The following is a 20,182-nucleotide window of genomic DNA, read 5'->3' on the forward strand; positions in this document are numbered from 1 at the left end:
CGCCCATACATTGTATACTAACATATACACTCCCTGGCAATCAGCACCTGGGGTTAGCCCATTGAATGCTGTGGTGCCGGGTATTATTCTCCCAGCACCACAGCACGCATTTAAAATAGATTTATTTTTACAACATAATTTTTTAATAATAATGTCACACATGCGGCACTTAGCACCGGTAGTTTTACCCCTCCAGCGCCGGGTATTAGCCCTATCCGCGTCGAGACAAATTTCATTGATGGCCGTCGCACACGTGTGACGACCAGAACTCTAGACCTATCCACACCAGGTTCTGTTTCTGCAGAGGCTGCAATGTCTTGGTATATTTGCAAGTTACAGTCTGAGTGAGGGACCAAAGGAGCGTTACGGACTGAGGTCAGAAACTGTTGTTTTACTCTGAAGTAGTGGAACCTTAATACTACATCTCTCGGCAGCTGATCAGGAAAAGGTTTAGCTCTGAGAGGCCGGTGAGCTCAGTCCAAAGAAAATTCCTCGGCTGACATGTCTGGAAGGTATTTTCAGAGTAATGTTTTAAATATTTCTGAAAGACGTACGCGTCAATTGATTCTGGGATGTTTCTAAAACAGACATTGTTCCTTCTTTGTAACATCTTCCAATTGTTCCTTATTGGTCTCAAGTTCTAGATGAAGTGCTGGGAGGTCACGGTCTGTTCATTGCTGCTAATTACATATGTCATCTACCTGTCGCTCAAAGGTGTCCGTCCCTGCCTTTTTGTCCTTATTATTGTATTTATATTGGCAGTACCTACATTCAACAGAGGTGCTGCTATTGTGCCTTGTTTGTATCAGGGGTTAACCTGCTCTGTAATTATCTTTTGTACCTGGGTGTGTCCCTTCTTAAATCTGTCATTGTTGGTTATTGTTGTCACATCCTGTTTCATTCTGTTGTTACTGCCTTCTGCTGTGCTTGTGGATTTCATGCTGCCTGGGATCTCTCCATATCACTGCATACCTGCATCAGCCATCTCCCCAGTATTTATTCCTGCATTTTCCTGTATGCTCAGTATTGCACCATCAGGTTGTAATTCCATCAATAAACATTGTGTGTTTTCAACTCATTCCTGGCTCCTGAGCTGTACTTTGTATTTGAACCGTGACAGGTCGCTGTGAGTGCTGCTTTGTCTCTCCTTCCGAACATAGCAGGTGTGTGAGGAATGGCAAATTTCTTCTTTTTATATTGCATGGCTGCCTTTTCGGTATCTCAACTATTAGAGGGTGCTGGACTGGGACGTAGTGAGATTTGCGTCTGGATCCAGGTCCTAAGTTAGGTTAGTGATGACGCATAATGTGGGGTCTTATCCTTCTCTTCACAGTATAGATTATTATTCCTTATGAAAGAGCAGAGAAAGTGGCAGCAGGTTCTCTACAGGTAGCAGGAAAATCAATATACTTCCAAGTGCACTGATAGTAGATTTGTATCAATATATATTTTGTTACTATTTTTAACATATTGTTTGTGTGGTTATACGTTTTATTTATGTAATAAAAGTATTTTATTTTACTTATCAATTCATAATTTCACGGATTCATTGTGGTTAGTGGTGTTTCAATTCCCAGTGCTGTAATTTTCAGTTTTTAGTACTTGATGATATTAACCCTCTAAAGTACTGTGTAGTTTTAGGAACCCCAACAGCCAGCAACACAAAACCCGGAGTCTACTCAGAAGTCTGGTTTTCGCTGGAGCCCCTAGTGGTGGGGACAGATTTGGCCGCAGACAGCTGAGGATCGTGAATTGTGCACTGACTGGGGAGATCCCAGCGATAGCGCAAGGAGTAAATAGCAGAGTGAAATCCAGGCAAGGGTCGCGGGCCGGCAGCAGACAGAATATACAGGAAACCGATCCGAGGTCAGAGGTTACAGGCAAAATCAACGTAGGAGTCCAGGCAAAAGGGTCTAGGGGCACAGGCAATCAAACGAAGTCAGGGAACAGGCAAAGGTCGGCAGCAATAAGTCAAATCCAATAGTAGTAAGAGCAAGAACAAAAGCAGGCTAGTAGCAGCAAGCTGGGACTCTAACCGACAGGAAGGGCTTGTCCCTTCCTGCCTTATAAACATGCAGGGGCCAATGAACAGTGCCCTGCACAGCTAGGGAACACTTAGCCCAGCTGGGCTATAATTATCTAGCGCCTGCGCACGCGCCCCGCTGTCCTAGATGCCGGGACGCGGCGCTGATAACTGCTGGCGTCCGGCCGTTGCCTAGGAAATGACGTTGCCGGTAGGAAATGACGTCCCGGTCGTCATGACGACGGCCGGGACTTGGAGTCAGGAAGCGAGTCGTGGCGGTGCCCGGAGTTGCCGCGACTCGTAATATGTAGAGACTAAACTGCAATGCATGCAGCTATTGCAAAGGCTCTCAAGCATGGTGAAAAAAACAGCAGAAGGCAGTGAGCATTGACATCAATACTAAATTACATGCAGTGCTGCCGGGGTGAATAGCTCTTACGGTGCGAGTTGTTAGTAAGTCCCAATGCCAACCTCTGGGGAATATAGGAAGCTAGTCTGAGGTCCGTGTATGTGCAGCCCAGGGACACCACCAGTAGCCAGGTGTAACCTGTGGGTCTCCTCCACAGTAGCAGCTGAGAGTGGTGATCCAGTGTTATATGCCAGTAAGGAGGCACTTCAGGAGGTCCACTTGGACTGGTGCCACAAGTGGTTGCACAGTCATATGTGGGTGTCGGAGCGCTGGACCTGACCATTGTAGAGCGGCCATTCGAGAGTGGAAGGCTGGCAGAAACTCAGCATCCACTGGTAATCAAAGACCCAGACCTGGGCAATCGCCTCTCACTGGCAGCTCATGGACATGAGGAAGGATGGGTGTACACACCTGTCTGATCCTAGCAACCACAGTGAAAGCGCACATAAAATGTGTATTCCATCTGTACTTCTAGCTGACCAGCTAACTGGTGTATAAAAGGTCTGACGCCTGCTGTATGCGCTGGGATAATCTCTGGCGGCTTGTTGAACGCCAGCTTGGGAGAGCTGAGTTACTTAGGACTGTCACTATGCTGGCTAATCCCAGAAAAGAAGCACTTGACTGAGGTAGCTATCAGACACCTGCTACATTAAGCTAAACCACTCAGGACTGTTAGTGAGGTACAAGCTGAAGTCACAGAAGGTAGAATAGTGATGGACAAGTCAAGGGATTGGAGAAGGTAGAATAGTGGGGGATGAAGCAGAGGTCAAAAGATTGAGGAAAGTAGAATTGTGATGTATAGTCAACCAAAATATGTCTTCTTCAACGCACAAGCATAGAAATCCAAAACAGCTTTGGTAGAACTGCGGGACATATACAGGCCCAAAACAAGTGGCATAGATTGCTATGATTGACTTGTCCTTTTCACTGAAGGGCTGATTACAGAGTAAGGAAAGCTGTGCAATAGTCCAGGTGAGGTGACTAGCTAGATTGCTGTTCTTAACGGAGTGCTGATTACAGAAATGGAAGAGTTATCTGACAACTGTCACCTGGAGCTAGTGTTTTGAATCCTCACAATCTGCTACTGAAGCCAAGTGTATGGATATAAAAGAAAATTTTGAGAGGTTTTATTTGTCCATCTAAATCACCAGGTGGAGACGGATTTTTGTTTAACTGTCAGAAAGACGGAATGTTACGCTGCTGCATTGACTTTTGTGAAGTTAATTAAATAACGATTAGGAGAAGTTGTTTTTTTCATAATGATGTTCTCAATAACTTTTTATTGACTAGTTGTTCTTTGAAATCTAATCTATATACTGTTAAAACTTTGAAAAATTTGCTAATAAAATATGTTTAAAAAAAAAAAATAACTATAAGGAACTTTCATTTGCCAAAAGGGAGAAATGTGTATTTGAGGTACCTCAGGTCCAAATTCCTTTTAAGCACTACAAAAGAGAGAGGGCACAAGTGGTATGACCTGGAAGATGCAACAATGAGAAAAGGGATTCCACACCACCAACTTCCCATGTCTAGGGGTGTGAGAAAATGAAAGACCAACAGAGGACAGAGCAGTGGGAGATGTGGTGTTAGACAAGGAGATCCAAAATTCAGTGATAGCAAGAAGGTTTAGAGAGTTGGAGACATGGATGGAAGCAATTTTGTTACAGGAAAACTTGGTGTTCCATAGGGCACAGAAGAGAGGAAGGGAGTGGAGAGGGGAGATGTGGATGAGATTGGTAGAGTTGTTGGTGCATAGGAGACAGATGGGTTTGGAGTAGGGCACATGGGAGGAGGTGATGGAAAGGGGTTGGAGTCTCGGTTAGGTGAGACACCTCCGGGAGCTGAGACGAAGAGCAACGGGTAGAGAAGGACAGGGGCACAGGGAAGACAAGGGAAAGGAAATGGGTGCAATGTAGGGTAGGAGACGAGTGGTGGCTGGTAAGAACACAGAATTCTAATGTGATGGGCCAGGCGAAGGACTGACCTGAGGGGAAAGGAGCGTGTTATAGTCAGTAGTTGTCACCTATGTGCTCATGGCCGTTGAATAGCAACAATGCTGTTACAGTCACTGGGAGCTTTCTATCAGTCAGGGTTAGCACTCGCCATCCTAAGACTAACGAACCCCCTGGTCTTCACCAAAAACCGCCGGCGGGATGGATTTTGCTGCCAGGGGCTCGCAGGTCGTGGCCCCTAGGTTAGCCCACTGATGTGATAGGTGAGAGACGGATGGTAGTGACAACAAAGCAGATGCTGGTCACAGAAGTACAGAAACAAAGAGAAGTGATCGGAAAGTAAGCTGGTCTGGTACACGGAAGTAGTGAGATACACAGGAGAATCCGTAGCCGAAGTCTGTATGGGAAATGCTGGGTCTGGTACACAGGAGTAGCGCAGCACAGAGGGAAAGTCCAGAAATCTTAGTCCAAAATGGATAAGTCAGATCGAGTACCCAGGAGTCAATCAGAATAAGGAATAACCAGAAGCAGAGTTAGACAAGCAGTCGTCATACACAGGGAGGCAGGAATGGATGTAATAGCAGGACACAAGGGGAGCCAGACGCTGAGGCTCTGACACAGGTAATGAGTCAGAGTGCTACTGGTATTGGAGAGGGGAATTTAAATTCCTTGCCCCAGTGTCACATGACCGCACCACCGTGCTGCCTGCCCGGATTTTGACAGAGCGGGCGATTGTGATCGAGAGCCAGAACAAGGATCAGGTAAGTCTCTTACAGATGGCTGGCATATTACAGTCAGGCACATTCCTCTCCTGTAGACCTGTGCTGGTGATAGTTTGTTCTGACCCAGTGTTCTGATCCTGCACCTAGTGTGTGTCTGTTATGATCCGCACGGTGAATTGGATTTTGCTTCTCTTTTCTGCCCCTGACCTTGGATTGTTTACTGGACTCTACTTTTGTCTGCTGCCAATTCCGTGACCTTAGGTAGTTTATTGGACTTTACCTCTAATAAATACCATTCCAACATGTATCTGTTCTGGTTTCCTATTGTCTCCAACAGTGTTCTCTCCATCTTTAAGCCCGCAGTGCCTAGAGAGTACCTACTACTAGAGGTATTCACAAGCATATCGTACTTGAGAAGAAAGGGGGCTGCTATAGGTGAAGACCTTATGAAACACCACTAGGAAACTCGTCATCTCAAAGGTATTGCTATATTAAAAAGGGTGGGGGCAGATGATGAGAAGGAAGAGAGGGTGGGAAAGGTGGCATGGTGGAGGAGAGGAGGTAAGACAGTGGTACCACGGGCAATGGGAAGAAAAAGGAAATGTGGTACAAAGGTAGTGGTACAATGTTAGATTGGCAATAAGACACTGGCAGGTCAGTGATGGAAAAAAAATGTCAGTAAAGGAAGTGAAAGAGGCAAAACTGAAGCATAGAAATCAAAGGCAGCAATGTATATAGGTGAAACCTGGGATTTTAATCTGAGGTGAAACCTGGGATTTTAATCTGAGATGAAAAATGCCTGGGGGTAAGAACAGGAAAATAGGTCCTGGGTCAATGTGTGGAGTTCAAAGGAGTCTAGTTAGTCAGAAGATGGAATCCAGTGGGTCAGAAGAAGGAGTACATCAGAGTGCTGTAGGTTCAGAGGGGAGATGGGAAGAAAGAGTTTGAGAGTGAGCAGCAGGTCCAGAGGTCAGTCTTAGTCCAGAGCGGAGCTGACATGGTGTAGATTGAGGCTGCAGGACTCGGTCCTGAGGTCACAGTGAGCATCAGAGAGCGGCGATGGACGGATCACACTGACCGGGGGAACATCCAGGTCACAGCTGTGGAAGGTGAGGGATCAGTACCGGGATCTGTGAGTTATATCATGGAGCTGAGGATGGGAGCTCAGAGAGCATGGAGCAGTCCTCATCAGCTCCTCCACCAGCTAGTACAGTGACCTGTGAGTTATATCATGGAGCTGAGGATGGGAGCTCAGAGAGCATGGAGCAGTCCTCATCAGCTCCTCCACCAGCTAGTACAGTGACCTGTGAGTTATATCATGGAGCTGAGGATGGGAGCTCAGAGAGCATGGAGCAGTCCTCATCAGCTCCTCCACCAGCTAGTACAGTGACCTGTGAGTTATATCATGGAGCTGAGGACGGGAGCTCAGAGAGCATGGAGCAGTCCTCATCAGCACCTCCACCAGCTAGTACAGTGACCTGTGAGTTATATCATGGAGCTGAGGACGGGAGCTCAGAGAGCATGGAGCAGTCCTCATCAGCACCTCCACCAGCTTTTACAGTGACCTGTGAGTTATATCATGGAGCTGAGGATGGGAGCTCAGAGAGCATGGAGCAGTCCTCATCAGCTCCTCCACCAGCTAGTACAGTGACCTGTGAGTTATATCATGGAGCTGAGGACGGGAGCTCAGAGAGCATGGAGCAGTCCTCATCAGCTCCTCCACCAGCTAGTACAGTGACCTGTGAGTTATATCATGGAGCTGAGGACGGGAGCTCAGAGAGCATGGAGCAGTCCTCAGCAGCTCCTCCACCAGCTAGTACAGTGACCTGTGAGTTATATCATGGAGCTGAGGATGGGAGCTCAGAGAGCATGGAGCAGTCCTCATCAGCACCTCCACCAGCTAGTACAGTGACCTGTGAGTTATATCATGGAGCTGAGGACGGGAGCTCAGAGAGCATGGAGCAGTCCTCATCAGCTCCTCCACCAGCTAGTACAGTGACCTGTGAGTTATATCATGGAGCTGAGGATGGGGGCTCAGAGAGCATGGAGCAGTCCTCATCAGCACCTCCACCAGCTAGTACAGTGACCTGTGAGTTATATCATGGAGCTGAGGACGGGAGCTCAGAGAGCATGGAGCAGTCCTCATCAGCACCTCCACCAGCTAGTACAGTGACCTGTGAGTTATATCATGGAGCTGAGGACGGGAGCTCAGAGAGCATGGAGCAGTCCTCATCAGCTCCTCCACCAGCTAGTACAGTGACCTGTGAGTTATATCATGGAGCTGAGGACGGGAGCTCAGAGAGCATGGAGCAGTCCTCATCAGCACCTCCACCAGCTAGTACAGTGACCTGTGAGTTATATCATGGAGCTGAGGACGGGAGCTCAGAGAGCATGGAGCAGTCCTCATCAGCACCTCCACCAGCTAGTACAGTGCATATAATGTACAGTTCTGGTGTGTAAGATATGGTATAGTAGAGATATAGGAATATATGTCATATAATGTAACAATACAAGGTAATGTACACATTATATATATGTACCATGTATATAGAATAATATCTAAAACACAGTATTTTATTATAACTTATTAATACAGAGCCACAAAGGTTCTGCAGCACTGCATGCATCAAAACAGTTCATAAATTACAGAACAGTACAATATACTATATACAAAACATACATACAAGGTGATATACACATATCAGATATGCAACAAATTTATAGTATAACACACAGTACATATGATTATAATATCCAGATATGGTGCGTAAGATGTAGGACAGATACATAATTATATATATCATGTACAGTATATAACATACTAGTTAACACATAATATAAAATGTACACCGTGTATATAGTATGATATATAACACATATGTATGCAGAGTAAAAACCAGCAGCTTCTCTCATCCCTATTAAAACTATTAATTAGCCGGGGAAATAATTATATAATTTCCACCCTTATTACCAGTGCCCTAATCCAACATGGCTGCCGTGTCATCACTGAGGGAGAGTTAGCAAAGCATCAACTAAACCAGAGTGATTACACTAGAGGAAAAAATTGTAATATTAAAAGTGTAAGATCTGTCCTCGATACAGGAGCAGCGACGGCCATGTTGTTGTAGTCAACAAAGACACAGCCGAGCCCTAGGTTTACATCTTTATGCTTATATCACGTGACGCTGAAGGAGGGGCGTGGTCACAGAATGTTTCCTGGTGTGGTTTATATGCTGCAAAGACCGAGGTAATGTGTAATATTATATTATATTATATATAGAGGGGTCTGTACAGTGATATATGGGAGTAATAACTCCCAGCACACACTGATATGGGGATTATTATTATTATATAGAGGAGAGGGGACTGTACAGTGATATATGGGGAGTAATAACTCCCAGCACACACTGATATGGGGATTATTATTATTATATAGAGGAGAGGGGTCTGTACAGTGATATATGGGAGTAATAACTCCCAGCACACACTGATATGGGGGATTATTATTATTATATAGAGGAGAGGGGACTGTACAGTGATATATGGGAGTAATAACTCCCAGCACACACTGATATGGGGGATTATTATTATTATATAGAGGAGAGGGGACTGTACAGTGATATATGGGGAGTAATAACTCCCAGCACACACTGATATGGGGGATTATTATTATTATATAGAGGAGAGGGGACTGTACAGTGATATATGGGAGTAATAACTCCCAGCACACACTGATATGGGGGATTATTATTATTATATAGAGGAGAGGGGACTGTACAGTGATATATGGGAGTAATAACTCCCAGCACACACTGATATGGGGTTATTATTATTATTATTATTATATATAGAGGGGACTGTACAGTGTTATATGGGGAGTAATAACTCCCAGCACACACTGATATGGGGTTATTATTATTATTATATAGAGGAGAGGGGTCTGTACAGTGATATATGGGGAGTAATAACTCCCAGCACACACTGATATGGGGGATTATTATTATTATATAGAGGAGAGGGGACTGTACAGTGATATATGGGGAGTAATAACTCCCAGCACACACTGATATGGGGATTATTATTATTATATAGAGGAGAGGGGACTGTACAGTGATATATGGGAGTAATAACTCCCAGCACACACTGATATGGGGGATTATTATTATTATATAGAGGAGAGGGGACTGTACAGTGATATATGGGGAGTAATAACTCCCAGCACACACTGATATGGGGGATTATTATTATTATATAGAGGAGAGAGGACTGTACAGTGATATATGGGAGTAATAACTCCCAGCACACACTGATATGGGGATTATTATTATTATATAGAGGAGAGGGGACTGTACAGTGATATATGGGAGTAATAACTCCCAGCACACACTGATATGGGGTTATTATTATTATTATATAGAGGAGAGGGGTCTGTACAGTGATATATGGGGAGTAATAACTCCCAGCACACACTGATATGGGGATTATTATTATTATATAGAGGGGAGGGGTCTGTACAGTGATATATGGGGAGTAATAACTCCCAGCACACACTGATATGGGGGATTATTATTATTATATAGAGGAGAGGGGACTGTACAGTGATATATGGGAGTAATAACTCCCAGCACACACTGATATGGGGATTATTATTATTATATAGAGGAGAGGGGACTGTACAGTGATATATGGGGAGTAATAACTCCCAGCACACACTGATATGGGGGATTATTATTATTATTATATAGAGGAGAGGGGACTGTACAGTGATATATGGGGAGTAATAACTCCCAGCACACACTGATATGGGGATTATTATTATTATATAGAGGAGAGGGGACTGTACAGTGATATATGGGGAGTAATAACTCCCAGCACACACTGATATGGGGGATTATTATTATTATATAGAGGAGAGGGGTCTGTACAGTGATATATGGGGAGTAATAACTCCCAGCACACACTGATATGGGGGATTATTATTATTATATAGAGGAGAGGGGACTGTACAGTGATATATGGGAGTAATAACTCCCAGCACACACTGATATGGGGGATTATTATTATTATATAGAGGAGAGGGGACTGTACAGTGATATATGGGTGTAATAACTCCCAGCACACACTGATATGGGGTATTATTATTATTATATAGAGGAGAGGGGTCTGTACAGTGATATATGGGGAGTAATTACTCCCAGCACACACTGATATGGGGGATTATTATTATTATATAGAGGAGAGGGGTCTGTACAGTGATATATGGGGAGTAATAACTCCCAGCACACACTGATATGGGGATTATTATTATTATATAGAGGAGAGGGGACTGTACAGTGATATATGGGGAGTAATAACTCCCAGCACACACTGATATGGGGGATTATTATTATTATATAGAGGAGAGGGGTCTGTACAGTGATATATGGGAGTAATAACTCCCAGCACACACTGATATGGGGATTATTATTATTATATAGAGGAGAGGGGACTGTACAGTGATATATGGGGAGTAATAACTCCCAGCACACACTGATATGGGGGATTATTATTATTATATAGAGGAGAGGGGTCTGTACAGTGATATATGGGAGTAATAACTCCCAGCACACACTGATATGGGGGATTATTATTATTATATAGAGGAGAGGGGGACTGTACAGTGATATATGGGAGTAATAACTCCCAGCACACACTGATATGGGGGATTATTATTATTATTATATAGAGGAGAGGGGACTGTACAGTGATATATGGGAGTAATAACTTCCAGCACACACTGATATGGGGATTATTATTATTATTATATAGAGGAGAGGGGTCTGTACAGTGATATATGGGAGTAATAACTCCCAGCACACACTGATATGGGGGATTATTATTATTATATAGAGGAGAGGGGACTGTACAGTGATATATGGGAGTAATAACTCCCAGCACACACTGATATGGGGGATTATTATTATTATATAGAGGAGAGGGGTCTGTACAGTGATATATGGGAGTAATAACTCCCAGCACACACTGATATGGGGGATTATTATTATTATATAGAGGAGAGGGGACTGTACAGTGATATATGGGAGTAATAACTCCCAGCACACACTGATATGGGGGATTATTATTATTATTATATAGAGGAGAGGGGACTGTACAGTGATATATGGGAGTAATAACTCCCAGCACACACTGATATGGGGGATTATTATTATTATATAGAGGAGAGGGGACTGTACAGTGATATATGGGAGTAATAACTCCCAGCACACACTGATATGGGGGATTATTATTATTATTATATAGAGGAGAGGGGACTGTACAGTGATATATGGGAGTAATAACTCCCAGCACACACTGATATGGGGGATTATTATTATTATATAGAGGAGAGGGGTCTGTACAGTGATATATGGGAGTAATAACTCCCAGCACACACTGATATGGGGGATTATTATTATTATATAGAGGAGAGGGGACTGTACAGTGATATATGGCAGTAATAACTCCCAGCACACACTGATATGGGGGAGTATTATTATTATATAGAGGAGAGGGGTCTGTACAGTGATATATGGGAGTAATAACTCCCAGCACACACTGATATGGGGGATTATTATTATTATATAGAGGAGAGGGGACTGTACAGTAATATATGGGAGTAATAACTCCCAGCACACACTGATATGGGGATTATTATTATTATATAGAGGAGAGGGGACTGTACAGTAATATATGGGAGTAATAACTCCCAGCACACACTGATATGGGGATTATTATTATTATATAGAGGAGAGGGGACTGTACAGTGATATATGGGGAGTAATAACTCCCAGCACACACTGATATGGGGGATTATTATTATATAGAGGAGAGGGGACTGTACAGTGATATATGGGAGTAATAACTCCCAGCACACACTGATATGGGGATTATTATTATATAGAGGAGAGGGGTCTGTACAGTGATATATGGGAGTAATAACTCCCAGCACACACTGATATGGGGGATTATTATTATTATATAGAGGAGAGGGGACTGTACAGTGAAATATGGGGGTAATAACTCCCAGCACACACTGATATGGGGGATTATTATTATATAGAGGAGAGGGGTCTGTACAGTGATATATGGGAGTAATAACTCCCAGCACACACTGATATGGGGGATTATTATTATTATATAGAGGAGAGGGGACTGTACAGTGATATATGGGAGTAATAACTCCCAGCACACACTGATATGGGGGATTATTATTATATAGAGGAGAGGGGTCTGTACAGTGATATATGGGAGTAATAACCCCCAGCACACACTGATATGGGGATTATTATTATTATATAGAGGAGAGGGGACTGTACAGTGATATATGGGGAGTAATAACTCCCAGCACACACTGATATGGGGATTATTATTATTATTATATAGAGGTGACTGTACAGTGATATATGGGGAGTAATAACTCCCAGCACACACTGATATGGGGGATTATTATTATATAGAGGAGAGGGGTCTGTACAGTGATATATGGGAGTAATAACTCCCAGCACACACTGATATGGGGGATTATTATTATTATATAGAGGAGAGGGGACTGTACAGTGATATATGGGAGTAATAACTCCCAGCACACACTGATATGGGGGATTATTATTATATAGAGGAGAGGGGTCTGTACAGTGATATATGGGAGTAATAACCCCCAGCACACACTGATATGGGGATTATTATTATTATATAGAGGAGAGGGGTCTGTACAGTGATATATGGGAAGTAATAACTCCCAGCACACACTGATATGGGGGATTATTATTATTATATAGAGGAGAGGGGACTGTACAGTGAGATATGGGGAGTAATAACTCCCAGCACACACTGATATGGGGGATTATTATTATTAAATAGAGGAGAGGGGACTGTACAGTGATATATGGGAGTAATAACTCCCAGCACACACTGATATGGGGGATTATTATTATTATATAGAGGAGAGGGGACTGTACAGTGATATATGGGGAGTAATAACTCCCAGCACACACTGATATGGGGGATTATTATTATTATATAGAGGAGAGGGGACTGTACAGTGAGATATGGGGAGTAATAACTCCCAGCACACACTGGTATGGGGATTATTATTATATAGAGGAGAGGGGACTGTACAGTGATATATGGGAGTAATAACTCCCAGCACACACTGATATGGGGGATTATTATTATTATATAGAGGAGAGGGGACTGTACAGTGATATATGGGAGTAATAACTCCCAGCACACACTGATATGGGGATTATTATTATTATATAGAGGAGAGGGGACTGTACAGTGATATATGGGAGTAATAACTCCCAGCACACACTGATATGGGGGATTATTATTATTATATAGAGGAGAGGGGTCTGTACAGTGATATATGGGAGTAATAACTCCCAGCACACACTGATATGGGGGATTATTATTATTATATAGAGGAGAGGGGACTGTACAGTGATATATGGGAGTAATAACTCCCAGCACACACTGATATGGGGGATTATTATTATATAGAGGAGAGGGGACTGTACAGTGATATATGGTAGTAATAACTCCCAGCACACACTGATATGGGGGATTATTATTATATAGAGGAGAGGGGACTGTACAGTGATATATGGGAGTAATAACTCCCAGCACACACTGATATGGGGGATTATTATTATATAGAGGAGAGGGGTCTGTACAGTGATATATGGGGTGTAATAACTCCCAGCACACACTGATATGGGGGATTATTATTATTATATAGAGGAGAGGGGACTGTACAGTGAGATATGGGGAGTAATAACTCCCAGCACACACTGATATGGGGGATTATTATTATTATATAGAGGAGAGGGGACGGTACAGTGATATATGGGAGTAATAACTCCCAGCACACACTGATATGGGGGATTATTATTATTATATAGAGGAGAGGGGACTGTACAGTGATATATGGGGAGTAATAACTCCCAGCACACACTGATATGGGGGATTATTATTATTATTATATAGAGGAGAGGGGACTGTACAGTGAGATATGGGGAGTAATAACTCCCAGCACACACTGATATGGGGATTATTATTATTATATAGAGGAGAGGGGACTGTACAGTGATATATGGGAGTAATAACTCCCAGCACACACTGATATGGGGGATTATTATTATTATGATATAGAGGAGAGGGGACTGTACAGTGATATATGGGAGTAATAACTCCCAGCACACACTGATATGGGGATTATTATTATTATATAGAGGAGAGGGGACTGTACAGTGATATATGGGAGTAATAACTCCCAGCACACACTGATATGGGGGATTATTATTATTATATAGAGGAGAGGGGACTGTACAGTGATATATGGGAGTAATAACTCCCAGCACACACTGATATGGGGGATTATTATTATTATATAGAGGAGAGGGGTCTATACAGTGATATATGGGAGTAATAACTCCCAGCACACACTGATATGGGGGATTATTATTATTATATAGAGGAGAGGGGTCTGTACAGTGATATATGGGGAGTAATAACTCCCAGCACACACTGATATGGGGGATTATTATTATTATATAGAGGAGAGGGGTCTGTACAGTGATATATGGGGAGTAATAACTCCCAGCACACACTGATATGGGGGATTATTATTATTATATAGAGGAGAGGGGTCTGTACAGTGATATATGGGGAGTAATAACTCCCAGCACACACTGATATGGGGATTATTATTATTATATAGAGGAGAGGGGTCTGTACAGTGATATATGGGGAGTAATAACTCCCAGCACACACTGATATGGGGATTATTATTATTATATAGAGGAGAGGGGACTGTACAGTGATATATGGGGAGTAATAACTCCCAGCACACACTGATATGGGGATTATTATTATTATATAGAGGAGAGGGGTCTGTACAGTGATATATGGGGAGTAATAACTCCCAGCACACACTGATATGGGGGATTATTATTATTATATAGAGGAGAGGGGACTGTACAGTGATATATGGGAGTAATAACTCCCAGCACACACTGATGTGGGGGATTATTATATAGAGGAAAGGGGTCTGGTGATCTTCAGAAATTATAGATAGTATAATAATAGTACATTACATGGTCAAACAATGCGCTTTTTGTACAGATTTACACAGATACCCTGGCAGGAGGTAATCCAGCCTTCTGCCCCTCTAACCAATCAGGTGCTTCATGCAGCCTGCACATAAATCAGCCTGAAGAGTTTTAACACCTTTTTACATTGCTCCCAGCAGCACCACTACATCTGAGGTTTTCTATTGAATGTTTACCATCAGGATATAGCATTTTCTCTAATCTTGCTTTTAACGTAATTTAACTTGCAAAATTCACATTAATCTGTGATCACTTGCGTCCTCTTACAAACATAGGAAGTCCATCGGCATGACTTATTATCCCCTCCTGTGCTTTCAGGCTCAGTAGACGTGTTGGTCACTCAGCAATGAAAAGGTCTAATCAACATAAGATTACCTGTCTCCAGACAATTTCAAAAACACATCCCCTCTAAACATATGCCACTTGGGATTTCCTCTAGAAAAGTTACAAAACCCAAAATTGTCTCCAAAATCAATACATTTCCATAGAAAACACATACCATTATAACAAAATAAATACATTTGCAATTATATAAATAACATTTAGTATTATATAGTGTAATGCAGGCTCTGTAGGGACGTTGTTTAGTAGTTTGGAAGTAGACTGCTCTGCCTGTGTGTAGGGTGACATGGATAGTGTGCTGATAGTCCTCTCCTGGAGTCCTTCATACTTCAGCCTCGACGCGGGTTGCTGGGGCTAGACCCGGGACGAAGCTGAAGTATTACACTGAAGAGCTCCTCCTGTGGTGTTGCTATGGAGACCCATGTTCAGTATGAACAGGGTCTACCTGTGAATTTTAAGGTAAGAGCCTCTGCCACCCCGGCAGTGTCCTGGGTTCATATACTCGGGAAATTGCTGGGACGGCAGTATGAAAGCGGTATAAGTAACCTTGCTCTGCCACTCCCCCTGAGAGAACCTTCAAGTCATACTCCTCCCCCTTCTGGAAATCCAAGAACCAGTGTTTATCTTATTAATGTATTTTCCCTTTTGCTATTCATCAGTCCTGAGTTATCCTTCCTGTGACGTGTTACATGCTTGAGATTCCTTTGTTGTATCTATGACACACGAACATTTCCCCCTCATAGAATGTGACGGCAGAAGGGCCATCAGGTCCGCTTAGTCTTACGTCGTTGTGTGGCTTTTATATTATAAATCTAATATAACAAATAGTTGTATGATTGTCCCATTTTATAGACTAATCCATGGATCTATTACCCAGTCTGTGCAAAAGCTACCTTTCAGTCTTCCTCCAATATTAAAGTGTCCTCCTTGTCCTAGATATCATCTTATTTGTAGCCATACAGTCTTCCTGATATTAATACTGTTCTATCATATCACCTCTGTCCTTCTCTCCGCTCAGCTGGACAAGTTCTGCTTTCAAAGTTTTTCTTGATATGTTTTACTATGCAGCCCATGTACCATTGTAGCAGCTCTTCTGTGAGATATGTTTTACAGAACTATATACAGTACTTGTGATGTGAGGAGTTCTGGGAATGTTACAGTAACATCACTGTTATCTGTAGTAATATAACAGGATATGACTGGAGAGGTGAGGGAGTCTGTGACATCACTGTTATCTGTAGTAATATAACAGGGATATGACTGGAGAGGTGACGGAGTCTGTGACATCACTGTTATCTGTAGTAATATAACAGGATATGACTGGAGAGGTGAGGGAGTCTGTGACATCACTGTTATCTGTAGTAATATAACAGGGATATGACTGGAGTGGTGAGGGAGTCTGTGACATCACTGTTATCTGTAGTAATATAACAGGATATGACTGGGGAGGTGAGGGAGTCTGTGACATCACTGTTATCTGTAGTAATATAACAGTATATGACTGGAGAGGTGAAGGAGTCTGTGATATCACTCTTATCTGTAGTAATATAACAGGATATGACTGGAGAGGTGAGGGAGTCTGTGACATCACTGTTATCTGTAGTAATATAACAGGATATGACTGGAGAGGTGAGGGAGTCTGTGATATCACTGTTATCTGTAGTAATATAACAGGGATATGACTGGAGTGGTGAGGGAGTCTGTGACATCACTGTTATCTGTAGTAATATAACAGGATATGACTGGGGAGGTGAGGGAGTCTGTGACATCACTGTTATCTGTAGTAATATAACAGTATATGACTGGAGAGGTGAAGGAGTCTGTGATATCACTCTTATCTGTAGTAATATAACAGGATATGACTGGAGAGGTGAGGGAGTCTGTGACATCACTGTTATCTGTAGTAATATAACAGGGATATGACTGGAGAGGTGAGGGAGTCTGTGACATCACTGTTATCTGTAGTAATATAACAGGGATATGACTAGAGTGGTGAGGGAGTCTGTGACATCACTGTTATCTGTAGTAATATAACAGGATATGACTGGAGAGGTGAGGGAGTCTGTGATATCACTGGTATCTGTAGTAATATAACAGGATATGACTGGAGAGGTGAGGGAGTCTGTGACATCACTGTTATCTGTAGTAATATAACAGGGATATGACTGGAGAGGTGAGGGAGTCTGTGACATCACTGTTATCTGTAGTAATATAACAGGATATGACTGGAGAGGTGAGGGAGTCTGTGACATCACTGTTATCTGTAGTAATATAACAGGATATGACTGGAGAGGTGAGTAACCCTGTGACATCACTGTTATCTGTAGTAATAAAACAGGATATGACTGGAGAGGTGAGGGAGTCTGTGACATCACTGTTATCTGTAGTAATATAACAGGATATGACTGGAGAGGTGAGGGAGTCTGTGACATCACTGGTATCTGTAGTAATATAACAGGATATGACTGGAGAGGTGAAGGAGTCTGTGACATCACTGTTACCTGTAGTAATATAACAGGGATATGACTGGAGAGGTGAGGGAGTCTGTGATATCACTGTTATCTGTAGTAATATAACAGGATATGACTGGAGAGGTGAGGGAGTCTGTGATATCACTGTTATCTGTAGTAATATAACAGGATATGACTGGAGAGGTGAGGGAGTCTGTGATATCACTGTTATCCGTAGTAATATAACAGGATATGACCGGAGAGGTGAGGGATTCTCATAATGACATAGTGAAAATTGTCCTAATATATTCATTACCACTTGGGATTTAGGCACTGTTATTGGGAAGTTCAGTCCACTTTGTATATAATATCTTGTGCAGCATGGTGGCTAAGTGGTTAGCACTTCTGCCTTACAGCACTGGCATCATGAGTTCAATTCCCGACCATGGCCTTATCTTTGAGGAGTTTGTATGTTCTCCCCGTGTTTCTGTGGGTTTCCTCCCACACTCTAAAAACATACTGGAAGGTTAAGTAACTGCTAACAAATTGACCCTAGTCTGTGTGTGTTAGGGAATTTAGACTGTAAGCCCCAATGGGGCAGGGACTGATGCGAGTGAGTTCTCTGTACAGCGCTGAGGAATTAGTGGCGCTATATAAATAAATAAATGATGATGATGATATCTTCTCTCAGTACATAGGATTACACTCTAGTGAGTGAGACATCCGGTTAGTGTGAGACACCCAGCAGCCATCCCTGTGTGTTAGGAGGATTGAGCAGGACCCAGAGCCCCATCACGGTGCCTCCACCTCACTCACTGATACATGACAGAGACAATGACCAGAAGATCCTGGAACTGACCAACAAGATCATTCAGCTGCTGACTGGAGAGGTGACTGCTGGGAATGGGACATTATATAGTAACACCAGGGGATGTGTCTGGGTGATGACCATTGTGTGTGTCAGGGTCCTATAAGGTGGATGATGTCACTGTCTATGTCTCTATGCAGGAGTGGGAGTATATATAGAAGGACACAAGGATCTGTACAAGGACGTGATGATGGAGAATCACCAGCCCCTCACATCACTGGGTAAGAGGAGGTTTAATCACAGTCCTGTCTGTGTATATAGAAGATGTCATCACTGTGTGTATAAATACATTGTTACATGTGTACAGTTTGAGATTGTTTATTATAAATCAGATGTATACAAAATATAAGAGTGCAATATAATATGTTAATATAAATAGCATTTCTAATTTTCAGTGTTAATTTTCTTTAATATGGTGATTATTATTCCTGTGGGGTTTTCCCCCACAATCCAAATAAAAATACCATAGTAAGCTGTACACTCCATGTAGTTTTGAGTTTTTATTCTAATTAGAGAGGGGACACCTTTGTCTTAATGAGCTTAGCTAAAGGTAGTTAACGCTACCAATCAGATTCCCCCCTCAGGATTAGGAGATTGTATAAACCCGTTACTGTGGTGCAGGGAGAGTATTTTCTATTACAGGTATTTTTCAGAAAGATCCCATTTCTTCTAACTTTGTGAAGACATTATATCCCATGATAATTAAACATATGGGTTGACAGAGGAAGGTGTTACATTGATCAAAGCTGTTTTGTTGTTTGAGTGCACAGTAGGGAGTCTCCTGTCTGTCTGTGTCTGTGTGTGTGTGTGTGTGTGTGTCTCCTGTGTGTTTGTGTTGGAGATAGTAGGGAAATGTCCCAACTGTGATAAAACAGTGACATAGTTTGTGTTAAATTGCAGATTGCTATTTTCATAAAATGTATAAAATACTTTGGTTTCTGTGCTACTCATTGACGCATTAATTATTAATAAGTGATAACCTCCCCCTCCGTGCACTAATGTGTGCATCAACTGTATAAATAGGGGCAGCAGGGTCCGTGTAGCCCAGGGCTGGGCAAACCTGTCCTCAAGGGCGATATCCAGTTCATGTTTTTAGGATTTCTGTCTGTAGAAACAGGTGGGATAATTACTGACCCAGCCAAATAGATTAACTCAGCTGTACATGATTAAAGAAATCCTAAAATCATGAACTGGATATGGCCCTTGAGGACAGGTTTGCCCACCACTGGTGTAGGGGATACTGCAACTTGTTTTGGGAATTCCTT

At 42.6% G+C, this 20,182-nt stretch overlaps 2 protein-coding genes across 3 annotated transcripts in view; both read left to right on the forward strand.

The window, feature by feature from the left end:
- The window catches only part of LOC142160113 (uncharacterized), a 79,496-nt gene that overhangs the window by 56,225 nt on the left and 3,089 nt on the right, over positions 1–20,182 (forward strand). The window lies entirely within an intron of this gene.
- Positions 8,308–20,182, forward strand: part of LOC142160072 (uncharacterized) — a 1,559,230-nt gene continuing 1,547,355 nt past the window's right edge. Inside the window, exon 1 of one of the 2 annotated variants that reach the window (XM_075214958.1) lies at positions 8,308–8,353. Coding sequence is in view for 1 of the 2 variants with exons in the window: in XM_075214960.1 (XP_075071061.1) it covers positions 19,105–19,138 (34 nt within the window). In the remaining variant the exon portion in view is untranslated. Of the gene's footprint in view, positions 8,354–19,061; positions 19,139–20,182 lie in introns of those variants that run through there. The other variant, XM_075214960.1, reaches the window with a different exon arrangement.

Source organism: Mixophyes fleayi, chromosome 6, assembly GCF_038048845.1.
Source record: "Mixophyes fleayi isolate aMixFle1 chromosome 6, aMixFle1.hap1, whole genome shotgun sequence".
NCBI lineage: Eukaryota > Metazoa > Chordata > Amphibia > Anura > Limnodynastidae > Mixophyes > Mixophyes fleayi.